The sequence below is a fragment of the Cannabis sativa genome, chromosome 5 (assembly GCF_029168945.1).
Source record: "Cannabis sativa cultivar Pink pepper isolate KNU-18-1 chromosome 5, ASM2916894v1, whole genome shotgun sequence".
Classification (NCBI taxonomy): domain Eukaryota; kingdom Viridiplantae; phylum Streptophyta; class Magnoliopsida; order Rosales; family Cannabaceae; genus Cannabis; species Cannabis sativa.
This window is the reverse complement of record NC_083605.1, coordinates 36,143,633-36,156,252: the sequence shown is the minus strand read 5'-3', so window position 1 is coordinate 36,156,252 and position 12,620 is coordinate 36,143,633. Positions and strand designations below refer to the sequence as shown.

The 12,620-nt window shown below is 41.1% G+C and overlaps 1 protein-coding gene across 1 annotated transcript; it reads right to left on the bottom strand.

The window, feature by feature from the left end:
• Positions 1 to 9,495: 9,495 nt before the first annotated feature.
• Positions 9,496 to 12,076, bottom strand: LOC133037888 (uncharacterized). The gene is made up of 3 exons (XM_061115643.1): positions 12,000 to 12,076; positions 10,071 to 10,726; positions 9,496 to 9,978 (listed from the first exon to the last, which is right to left on the bottom strand). The coding sequence occupies exons 2-3, from the start codon at positions 10,098 to 10,100 to the stop codon at positions 9,502 to 9,504; spliced, it is 507 nt and encodes a 168-aa protein (XP_060971626.1). The 5' UTR covers positions 10,101 to 10,726; positions 12,000 to 12,076; the 3' UTR covers positions 9,496 to 9,501.
• Positions 12,077 to 12,620: the final 544 nt, after the last annotated feature.

The window sequence follows — 12,620 nt, the reverse complement described above, 5'->3', positions numbered from 1 at the left end:
ACACATATATAAAATTTATTTTTTTCTAACAATGCAACAGAGAGTAGAGTACAAAGACAAATACTACCTGAAATATCCAACAATGAGTTAAGAAGAGGAGAGCCTCAATATTCCAAGAGTGAAACTGAGAAACCAAGGATTAGAAGTAAAACTAAAACTATTACACATATTAAAACGACACTAATACATTGTTAAGCTATGAGAGGTCAAACTAGGAAACCATAAGTTTGTGCTAAAACCTATACCATACATTGATCACCAACATAAGAAAGCTTTGAACCCATTTTACAAAAGAAAAGAATCACATTCAAATATAAAAACATGAAAATTATATATAGTCTTTACAGGAAAGACAACATAAAGTAGCAGGAATCTTGAAGAATTGAAAAAAAAAAAAATCATTAATCTATATAGTCAATCTCAATCTGGTCTAATCACCATTACTGAATATTAATACAAAAATTCATATTCTTATTGGTGCGATATCGTTAGTTTTCTCGGAGACATATGCATTGATTCTCGGCAAGTCACTATTGAAAAACAAAAAGATCTCTACCACACCTAATTTTTCCCATCATCAATCAACAAATTAATATCTAATTAATAATTTTGTGGACTCCACCCATTTTTATTATTAATCTTTTTTTTTTTTACTAAATTTAACCGAGTCTTCACATAAATATTTTAAATAATTTGTTGCATAATTATATGTATACTCGATATTGGTTAGAGCTTAGAAGGTTCTTAAATTTGTCCACGCATATCAAAACTTCATTTAATTATATGAACTCGGTGATATTAAAATCATACCACTTAATTTACCAGTTATTTGTTAAGAAATTAAGTGATGATTATTATGCTTTGATGAAATATATTATATGTTTCAGGTGAAATTGAATATTGGAGAACAAGGCAACACAAGTAAAGAAATAATTGACCAGTAAAGAAAAAAATGATCATCAGGTGATTTGCATTTATAAGAAATTAAGTAATGATTATTATACTTTGATCATAATATATTATATAATTCAGGTGATAATTTTGCATAAATTTATAACTTATTTAGATAAATATGTTAAATTAAAGCCATATATATATCTATTCTATATAAAGTGTGCCTATATAACTAAAATATTCTTGGTTTATGAGAAATTCATGGGTCACTTTTTATTTTTATTTAATAAAATAATAAAATATTATTTATATATAATAAAATAAAAATAAAACAAATCATATTAATATTAACTGATATTTGATACGAGTCACAACGCATTTAAAGTGAGGGAAATTATTATTTTTTTTATATAAAACAAGAGGGAAAAAATAAAGTTAAAAAGAAAACAACGGGGATTTGATACGGAGAGTGAAGCTTCTGAATCCTCTGTTTGAGGAATTGAGGGACAACGATAAAGCCCTGGCCAAAGAAGAATTGAAACCACCGAAGCTCGACCTTTCTCTATTCTACGCCACCACACGAAGCCGTTCCTCAGCCTCCACCGTCACCTCCATTAGCAAGGTAAGATTTTAAATTTGATTTTAAGTTTTAGGTTCAATTCTTGATAAGTTTGAAGTCGATACGATTGAGCAGTTGATTGGTTCAATTCTTGATTTAGAATTGATCTGTTGTCGATTGGTCCTATTGAACATCAGAATGGTCTCGATGCTTAGAGCTTCACCGTTCTAGGTGAAATGTGATTAGTTTAAAGTCCATTCAATTGACCAGTTGATTGGTCTGATTCTTAATTCAGAATTGGGTTTTGATTGATTGGATTGTCGATTGGTCCTATTGAGTATCGGAGCCTCGTCGAGTAAGTATCCATTCATACTACGATTATTTCCATGGCCAAATTTTACACAATGTTGTTTTACAAATTTCTTTGTTAAAATAAATAATACAATCTGTATATATTTCAATTGAAATGGAAAATATCTACATCAAGGGCTGCCATAGATGAATATTTCAGTTGGGGTAGCACAAGGATTGTAATATCTACATCAGGGTTGCCAAAGATGAATATTTCATAGAGATATTGAGGCCTCTAACATACTACTCACCCAAGATTACGAGGCTCAGGTACTTTCATTTCATTATCTCACCCATTCAAATCCAATCCAATGCACAACCCTCTAAGTAAATTCATTTGTTTTTTTAAATTGATTTTGTTGTTGTATAGTAATAATTAATGCAGATTTTTTATTTTGGACTTCTAAATGTCTTACTGGAAAAATAGACTCACCATATTGTTTTCCCAATTGAAGGCACATTCGGGTTTGCAAACACTTTTTATTACTACCCTTTCTTTCTTCAATTAATTTGTTTTGTTCTATAAATTATTTAGTTTATGGATTTGTTCTTTTTTCAAATGGTTTTAAATATTTGGCACCAGGATACTTCATGCATGGAATTAAAGATGAGAAGTAAATGTCTTTGCTTATGGAGTTTTACTGCTCGAGCTCATAACTGGTCGTCAAGCAGTAGATTCAAGCCAACAAAGTTTTGTGATCTATGTAAGAATTTATGACTCTTATTATCTGTAGAGGTAAAAATTTGCTTAATATTTATGATATTTTTGAGAAGTCCAATATGCAAGTCAGACGAGCCCATCAATAATGGATCCAACAATATTGGGCCCAATAAGACAGTCAGACGGACTCGCTAGGCCTTGAAATAGACTAACGAGTGAGCCTATGGGCCACAAGCCGGATCGTCCCGCAACCGGGTTTGAGCCCGGCCAGTCAGCCAAACGGGTGAAATCAAGTTAATATGGAACCAGTCAAGAAGACGGTTACTACTCCCTAATAATTAGGGAAGTAACCAATTTGAACGAGTCCAACGGGTGACGTGGACAGAGGGCAACAGCACTGAGAACACACGATAAAAGGAACCATACGATAGACGCTGGAGAGAACACATTCGATACTCACACTACTCATTGACTCAAGCAGACAGTCGTTTTTTCTAAGCTTTTCTCTTAAGCCTCACCATCGGAGTTACTCTTTTAGTCCGTCTGTCCGCTTGTCCACTCATCCGTCCGGCTACCATTTATATTACATTTATTTTCCATTATTATAATTTTTTACTATAATCGTACTGACTTGAGCGTCGGAGTCCCTTTGGCTGACACCCCACCGGTGCTCCCAATTGAACTTTTGTCTCTCTCTTTGTTCTTGACAGGTTGCTGGTGCCCAAATTCCGTATTGTAGATTTCACCCTCTACAATTTGGCGCCGTCTGTGGGAACCTAGCAATCGTTCATTCGATAAAGACTCCAAAGGTTCACCTTGAACACCATGGCCGACGTAACTGAGACTCCAGACCTAGCTTCCCAGATCGCTATCCTCACTGCCGAGGCAGCCAAGGAGCGAGAGCAAGCAGCCAAAGATCGAGAGCAAGCGGCTAAAGACCGTGAGCAACTAGAAAAGCTGCAAGCTGAAAACGCAGACCTGTTGGTGAGGATGGAGACCTTGTCATCCCAGAACATGACCGACCCTCCGCCACCTCCATCCCGCTTTCGAGTTCCAATCAGTCCGATGCAGTCCTTGGGGAGCCTCACTCCCAACTCCTCTATTGGCGGATCGAGTCAGATGGATCCGCCAGCCTTGGTAAGGAACCAACAAACTCCAACCATTGTCACTAATACACCAAACTCTTCTATTAATGCAGGTGGACAGGTAACCTTAACGACACCAGAAGCCCAGACAATTTCAGACAATGGGCAGACAGCTCAAGGGGTTAACCTCCCCTCCTCCGGTGATGGTAGACAGCCCACCACCTTGGAGCAACAGGTTACAACAACTGAGGCAGCCCGCCAGACGGTTAGCGCATCCCCAATTGCAGATCCGGGTTTGGCCCGCAAGCTAGCCGAGATGGAAGCCCTCATTCAGCGTATCCCTGGAATGCCTGCTCCTATCAAGAAGAGTGCCGCAAGCTGCTACGCCGACTCACCATTTGTCGATGAGATAGCTTTAGTGGAGATGCCTAAGAAATTTAGCTTCCCCAACATGAAGATGTTCGACGGGACATCTGACCCAGACGACCACATCGCCCAATATCGACAAAGGATGTTCACCGTGGCCATTCCACGTGACATGAGGGAAGCATGCATGTGTAAGGGGTTTGGTTCGAGTCTAATCGGACCAGCCCTCCAGTGGTATACTAATTTGCCTAATAATTCTATTAAAACTTTTGCACAACTCACTGATACTTTTGTTGAGCAGTTTGCCAGTAGCAGGAAATTAGAGAAGCAATCAGAAGACCTTTACGTCATCGTCCAACGACGTGGGGAAGCACTGAGAGATTACGTGGGGCGCTTCAATAAAGAAAAAGTGTCTATCACCAATTGTAACCAACACACAGCCATCTCAGCTTTCCGCAAAGGACTTCGCTACGACTCAGATTTATACAAAGAACTCACCAAGTACCCATGTAAGACTATGGAAGACGTCCTCGCCAAGGCATGGGCCCAAATCAAGTGGGAAGAAGATGAAGTCAACTACTACAGATCCTCTCCAAGAAAAGAGACTCGCAGAGATTCTAGAGTAGACAGACGGCACAACGACAAACGGTCTGAGCCATACCCGACTTCTAACAAGTCAGAGAACCGAAGAAGGGATTACAACCGGCCCACTGACACATATCCTCGAAGTGGACCGAAGATGCCCGAGTACAACTTGTCCATCTCACCTGCTGAGGCTGTTCAAGTACTTAAGGGGCTTGGAAGCAAAGTAAAGTGGCCTGAGAAGATGAGGACTCCAGCTGAGCAGAGGGACAGAAGCAAGTGGTGTGACTTCCACAACGACCATGGCCACCGGACTGAAGAGTGCATTGCCTTAAGATTAGAAGTAATCAACTTGCTAAAACGGGGCCACTTAGTCGACCACCTCACCGACAAAGGAAAGAAGACTTACCAGGGTCAGAGGGACACGATAGACAACCAGAGGGACATAACACCGCCCAGGCCACCTGTTCATGAGAGAACAGTCAACGTAATAACAGGTGGCTCAAAAGTAAGTGGAGTCACCCAGTCAGCTGCAAAGAAACATGCACGTCAGGCTAACTAGACCAAAGGGGAGACCAGCAGAACATCTTCCTTACCGGAGCAAACCATCAGCTTCACGACATCAGAATCAACTAGGCTTCTTAACCCTCATCATGATGCTCTTGTTATTTCACTTTATATAGCTAACTATTTGACTAAACGTATACTTGTCGATAATGGCAGTTCAGCTAACATCCTTTTTTTGAGTGCTCTCAGGGAAATGGGAATTGACGAATCCAAAATTGTGAGGAAGACAACTGTCCTAATTGGATTTAGTGGTGAACAGAAAAATACCTCGGGAGAGATCGAGCTGCCTGTGTATGCTGAAGGAGTCAACTTGTGCACCAGGTTCCTGGTGATTGACTCCCCTTCTGCCTACAACGTCATCCTCGGCAGGCCATGGATCCATGAGATGGAAGCTGTACCTTCAACTTACCACCAAGCTTTAAGGTTTCCAACCAAATGGGGGCCGAAAGAAATTAGAGGGGAGCAGAAAGATTCAAGAGAATGCTACCGAACCACCATGAAGGCAAAACCAGCACAGTCATAGCAATTACAACAGCGAGAGCTACCCAACTCCCAATCTGACCAACCTAATGTGGAGGAGCTAGACGAAGTCCAAATCCATCCAGACTTCCCAGACCACAAAGTCCAAATCGGAGCCCAGCTGGACCCCGACATGAGATCTAAACTTATTGAATTTTTGATTGCTAACCATGATCAATTTGCTTGGTCCCATGCGGATATGACCGGTATTAACCCTGAGATTATTGTCCACAGGTTACAGGTAGATCCAAATTACCCACCCAGGAGACAAAAGAGAAGAAAGTTTGCCCCTGAGAGAAACCAAGCAATAAATGAAGAAGTCCAGAAGTTAATCGAGAACGGGTTTATAAGAGAAGTCCAGTACCCAGACTGGCTGGCAAACGTAGTGATTGTGAAAAATAAAAATGGCAAGTGGAGGGTCTGCATCGATTTTACAGACCTCAACAAGGCGTGCCCAAAAGACTCATTTCCATTACCACATATTGACATGATGGTAGACGCCATAGCAGGACACGAACTCCTTAGCTTCATGGATGCTTTCTCAGGATATAACCAGATCCTTATGCATCCAGAAGACCAGGAGAAGACAGCTTTCATGACCAACCTAGGAATCTTTTGTTACAAGGTGATGCCGTTCGGACTGAAGAATGCAGGAGCAACCTACCAACGCCTCGTGAACAAGATGTTTGCTGACCACCTGGGAAAGACCATAGAAGTCTACATCGACGACATGCTAGTGAAATCACTAGTTGCAGAAGAGCACATCAATCATTTAAAACAATCTTTTGAAATACTTAGAAAATATAACATGAAGTTAAATCCTACTAAGTGTTCTTTTGGTGTAACTGCAGGCAAGTTCTTAGGCTACTTGGTGACACAACGAGGGATCGAAGCCAACCCAGCTCAGATTGATTCAATCCTAAGGATCCCCTCACCAACATGCATCAAAGATGTCCAAAAACTAACAGGCCGAATCGCTGCGCTAGGCCGATTCATCTCAAAGTCTTCCGAGCGATGCCACTCTTTCTTCAACACACTTAGAAAATCAAAGACATTCGAATGGACAGCCGAGTGTGAAGAAGCGTTGGACAAATTAAAGCAATACCTGACTAGCCCTCCACTATTATCAAAGCCAAAAGATAACGAAAACCTCTTTGTGTACCTAGCTGTCTCTGAGGCGGCAGTCAGCGCAGTCTTAGTAAGAGAGGATAAAGGTAAACAACTTCTAATTTATTATGTCTCTAAATCCTTACTTGATGCAGAAACTAGGTACAGTCAGCTGGAGAAGTTAGCATTGGCACTCATTCACGCAGCCAGAAAGTTGCGTCCATACTTCCAATGCCACCCAATCACAGTACTCACCACCTTTCCCCTCAAGACCATACTACATAAACCAGAGTTGTCTGGAAGATTGACCAAGTGGGCAGTGGAGCTCAGCGAATATGACATCTCCTACAAGCCACGAACCGCATTAAAATCTCAGGTATTAGCTGATTTCATTGCAGACTTTACACCTAACTCTCAAGTGCAGGCGGAAAAAGAACTTTGCCACCTTACAGAGGGACAGGCAAATGGCACATGGGAATTACATGTAGACGGTTCAAGCAATGTAAGAGGAAGCGGATTAGGACTTGTTCTAACCTCACCCCAAGGCGAGAAGATCGAGCAAGCAATCAGATGTGGGTTTAAAGCTACAAACAATGAGGCAGAGTATGAGGCTATGATTGCTGGACTCGGACTGGCCAAAGAAATGGGAGCCAAAAGAATCAACGTCTTTAGCGATTCACAACTTGTAGTCAACCAAATGCAAGGTAGCTATCAGGCCCGAGATAGCAAAATGACAGCTTATCTTGAGAAAACAAAAGAGTTGCAATCGACCTCTGACGAGTTCACAGTCAGTCAGGTGCCTAGGGAAAATAATAGTCACGCAGACGCCTTAGCCAACCTTGGGTCTTCCATCCAGACAACCAGCCCCAAAACAATCGCAATGGTGTACCTCCAATGGCCTGCTGTCTGGAAGAAAGAAGAAGAAGAAGAAGTAAATGACGTCGCCAACGAAAAGACATGGATGACGCCCATCATCGAGTACTTAAAAAAAGATGTGCTACCAGAAGATAAGAATGAAGCCCGAAGAGTCAAGGCTCAGGCAGCCAGATTCTCAATAATACGAGGTAAGCTCTATAAACGATCCTATTCTGGTCCATATTTGAGATGTGTTAACCCTGCAGAAGCAAAATATATACTAGCTGAGCTTCACGAGGGCGAATGTGGCAACCATTCGGGAGGCAGAAGCTTAGCACACCGGGCCCTCACACAAGGCTACTATTGGCCTACTATGAGAGCCGACTCATCTGAATATACAAGACGGTGTGACAAATGCCAACGTTTTGCACAAGTATCCCATCAGCCTCCTGAACGTCTCACATCGATCACATCCCCATGGCCCTTTATGAAGTGGGGAATGGACATAGTTGGCAAATTGCCAACTGCACCTGGACAGAAGGTATATATGCTTGCAGTGACCGACTACTTCAGCAAGTGGATAGAAGCGGAATCGTTCCACCAAGTTCGAGACAAAGAAGTTAAGGGGTTTATTTGGAGAAATGTTATCTGTAGATATGGAATTCCGAAAGAAATTGTGACAGACAATGGCTCACAGTTCATCAGCCTCGACTTTCAAAACTTTTGCAAATTCTGGAACATTAAGTTAAGCTTCTCAACACCTAGATACCCTCAAGCCAATGGACAAGCAGAATCGTCTAATAAGACCATCATGAACACAATCAAAAAACGGCTAGAGAATGCAAAGGGTAGATGGGCCGATGAATTGCCAGGAGTACTATGGTCCTACCGCACAACAGCCAGAACATCCACAGGAGAAACACCTTTCTCTCTAGCCTATGGAATGGAAGCGGTCATACCAACAGAAAGTGAAGTCCCAACAGCTAGACATGAACTGACTACAGAAATGCAAAATTGGGAAGACATGTGCCACGAACTAGACACAGTCGACGAGAGAAGAGAAAGGGCATCTATAAGAATGGCAGCCTACCAACAGTGTCTAGCAAAGCATTACAACAAGAATGCCCGTACTCGGTCATTCAAGGTGGGAGACTCGGTGCTTCGTCGAGTTTTTCAAAACACCAAGGAAGCGGGAGCAGGTTAGCTAGCCCCAACATGGGAAGGGCCCTACCTGATCACTAAGGTAGTCGGCAATGGAGCTTACAAAATCCAAACGGAAAAAGGACGAGACATCAACAACAGTTGGAATGCTATTCACCTAAAGCAGTATCACACTTAAACCCCAAACTATTGTTCTGTTCTCTTTGCATTTGTTTTCTTTATCGGTCTTACGAGACCCACTCTTCTCAACGCACTATTGCTAACAAATATTCATGCAGGGAGACAGAACTACATTTGGGCTTGATCCCTGGAAAGGGTATGTAGGCAGCTCTAAGAAGTGCAGCCCCCTATCATAACCATTTTTTTTTCCATTTTAGGATAATGCGTCATTCAAGCTATTTGACATACAACATCCATTTGATAGTTTCATTTGACAACCCACCGAACGAAAATAAATTCAAGACAATATTCTACTGAAATAGAAGCACAACGCATACAACAAAGCACATAGTCCAAACATCATTCCGAACTACTAAGTCTAAATCTCTGACCTACATTTAGACTAAGGGGAAAATGGGGTACCATACCCATACAAGTCAGCCAAACCAGTTACTACAACAAATACATAGCGCATACAACAAACATCATTCCAAAATACTAAGTCTAAGTCCAATTTGGCTGACCTACATTTAGACTAAGGGGAAAATGGGGCACCAGACCCATGCAAGTCAGCCAACCAGACAAAAGTTCATATTACAACATTAAAAACATAAAACATTTGACATATAGTTAACTCAAGAAAGATGTGAGTCATCCACCGGGATATCGTTCGTAGTCATCTCTTCAAACAAGTTAGCCAGTTGGCTAGTTCGAGCGTCTTCCTCGGCCCTCATCCGCAGCAATTCTTCATAGTCAGCAATGTACTGGGGTATGTCCCAAGACTCGGCCTTGTTGTCTCGATACTCCATCGCCATCTTTCCACGACACTGGATCTCAGCCTCCAGTCCAATTTCGACTAACCGACCTTCCAACATGTCCACACGAGCTTGGGCAGTAGCAAGATCAGCCAAGGCAGACTTCAAACGATTAGAATCTTGCTCCTTAGCATCAAGTTGAGTTCGTAACTCTTCTCTGACACGGTCAAGCTCTTTCTTGCAGCTCTTTAGCTCCTTAATCTCCCCGCGCAAAGTATCACGCTCAGTCCTCATGTCCTTCATTTGCTCCTTCATGTTCTTAATCTTATCCAAGGCGTACATAAGTCCTTGCATACCCTGTCATGCAATATAAAGTACCATAATAGTCAGACACAATAATATCGCGAGTTTGTCCACACATAAATTGTAACATGGGAATGCATGCATACCTGAAAGGAGCGAGAGATGGACAACTCCATGGAAGCTATTTCTCCGATGTTCTCAAAACGAGCTCGATCCTCTGGAAATAATAGCTTACTGGCCTCACCAAGGTGTAGGCCAAACTCAGAATGTGCAGCCGCTGAAGATGGAAAAGAAAGATCAACTGTATTACTCAACCAATCGGTCGACTCAACCGGAGACGGTCTCTTGTTATTCTTCTTCTGAGCCCTCGCAGAAGGACAAGAAGGAGCAGCAGTAGTAACAGCCTCCTTCTCAACACTAGGAGTCGTCCTAGTCTTCTGTTTGCGTGAGCGTTAACGTTCCATAGCACCGTCACCAGCCAGAGGAAGAGTGAAAGAAGATTGGGCCATGAATTGATCTGCAAAATCTCGTCCGTCTGATGTCAATTCAGGTAGAAATAAAGGTTCGCATCCCAAAATCTCCAAACTTCTTTGGAGTATAGTAACTTGAGACTTAGCACGATTCTTAGGATGAGATATACCTTCGGGTTGACGGGGAACGTGATCCCACAAAGTGCTGTCTCGAAGAGAAGAATCAGACAATAGAACGTTCCAATAGCGCTCCTCCTCCGCAATTCGAAGAACTTGATCAACTCTCCCTGGCGCCTGCCCACACACCCAACTAAATGGAAGGCCAATCCTACCTACAAAGAAGACAAATCAACCAGTTAGGCATGCATCAATAAACCATAACAAATAAGGGCGTAATTCAACACCAAAACTATGACACTCACTAGCAGGAGACCACGAATGGGGAATCCCACGATCAACCGATAATCCTAGAGCATCAAAAGGAACAAAGAAAAAATCCTCCTTCCATCGCTTAGCTTCTTTAATGCCAAGAATAAAATGGTCACTACCGTTTCTAACGGTAAGTTGGTACCTACCTTTATCATGTGGATGCTCTTTCAAGTAGACGTACAAGACTTCAGCAACCGTAAATGTAATGTTATGCCTTTCGGTCAACACTTCTATGGCCATAAGAACACGCCAAGCATTTGGCATTAGCTGACTGGGAGAGATACCATGATAGGAGCATAGTTCAGACATCAATCTAGGGAGAGGAAATCTGAAACCATACTTAAATGGAAGCTTGTACAAACATGTCCAACCCGGTATCTTCCAAGCCCTGTTCCCCGCTAGCCGGAGCATACAAACTAATGTGTATGGGAATATTATAACGACGACGAATTTTTGGCAAGTCATTCAAGGTTATTACTGACCTAGGATTAACACCCGAAAGTATATCGCCCGACTCAGTATCACTCCTAGGGCGATCAGTATCTACTCCAACCCCAGACGCATAGCAATAGACATCTGTATCCTCACACCCGTCATCCAACACATAACCTACCACCCCAGTAGGAATATTCGAAGGATCATCAGACGAACTGGTCGTCTTATTAGACGAAGTGGCACAACTACCATGGTTGCTCATAGACATAGCAAAAAACCCACCTAGAACAAAGATACTGGACTAAGAGCGAGTTCACCAAAAATATAATCATATACAAAGCAAAACACCGGCTAGACAGAATAAAAAGATATGTATATATACATATATCAAAGCTCAAGTGGCAAAAAAAAAAATAACTAGACATAAAAATGGACGCCATAATAATGCTCACCAACTGGACATACGTGTTCTAAATAGACCACCAGTTATGGTCATTTAATTAACTAAAGGAAGACAATATTCCAGCTAGCCCATACCATTATTCAAATCACACTTACTACTATGTAAAGACAAACAGTAAAAATGTAGATTTTTACTACCCATGAAGATCAAACACAAACACAAATATACAACAAGTAAAATATATTTACTCATCTACATCACAAAAATAAATATGAACATGTACAAGAACATGAAGAACATAACAAGAACATTCAAGGGAGAAGGTTTAGAAAACTTACCTCTTGAAAGCCTCCTTCTAAAACTCCAAGTCTCACTTCACCAAGAGCTCCAACAAATGTGAGCAAGAGTGAAAGTAACTCTCTATATTTATAACCAAAGAGGAGCATTGGATGAGTGACAAGTGTCTCCCATCCCATCTGATCATCACATAAAAAATATATATATTGGAGTATATACGGACATCACAAATACTACTCATATATGCATATGTCTATCTCCCTTGTAAACTGTAGAGGTATCATCAAATAAGACGGACAAGTTGTCTACTCATCTGTGAAATAGACATATGATACACAAGAGTAATATATCATGGAGATAGACATGATAATAATCTACTACAATGATAATATAGGTTTGGTACTTTTCAGTGGACAAGTATGCAATAAGGAGTACTATATACATATGCCTATCTCACAAAGCTGTCAATCTATCAATCTCGTAAAACAAGAACCATCAATATACGTTAGCACATATATATATATTACCATTAATATATGTCACCGCATGTCAATCTTGACATCTCACAAAGCTATAACCATCAATATATGTCAGTACATATATATGTATATTACTATCAATATATGTCAGCACATATATATATATATATATTACCATCAATA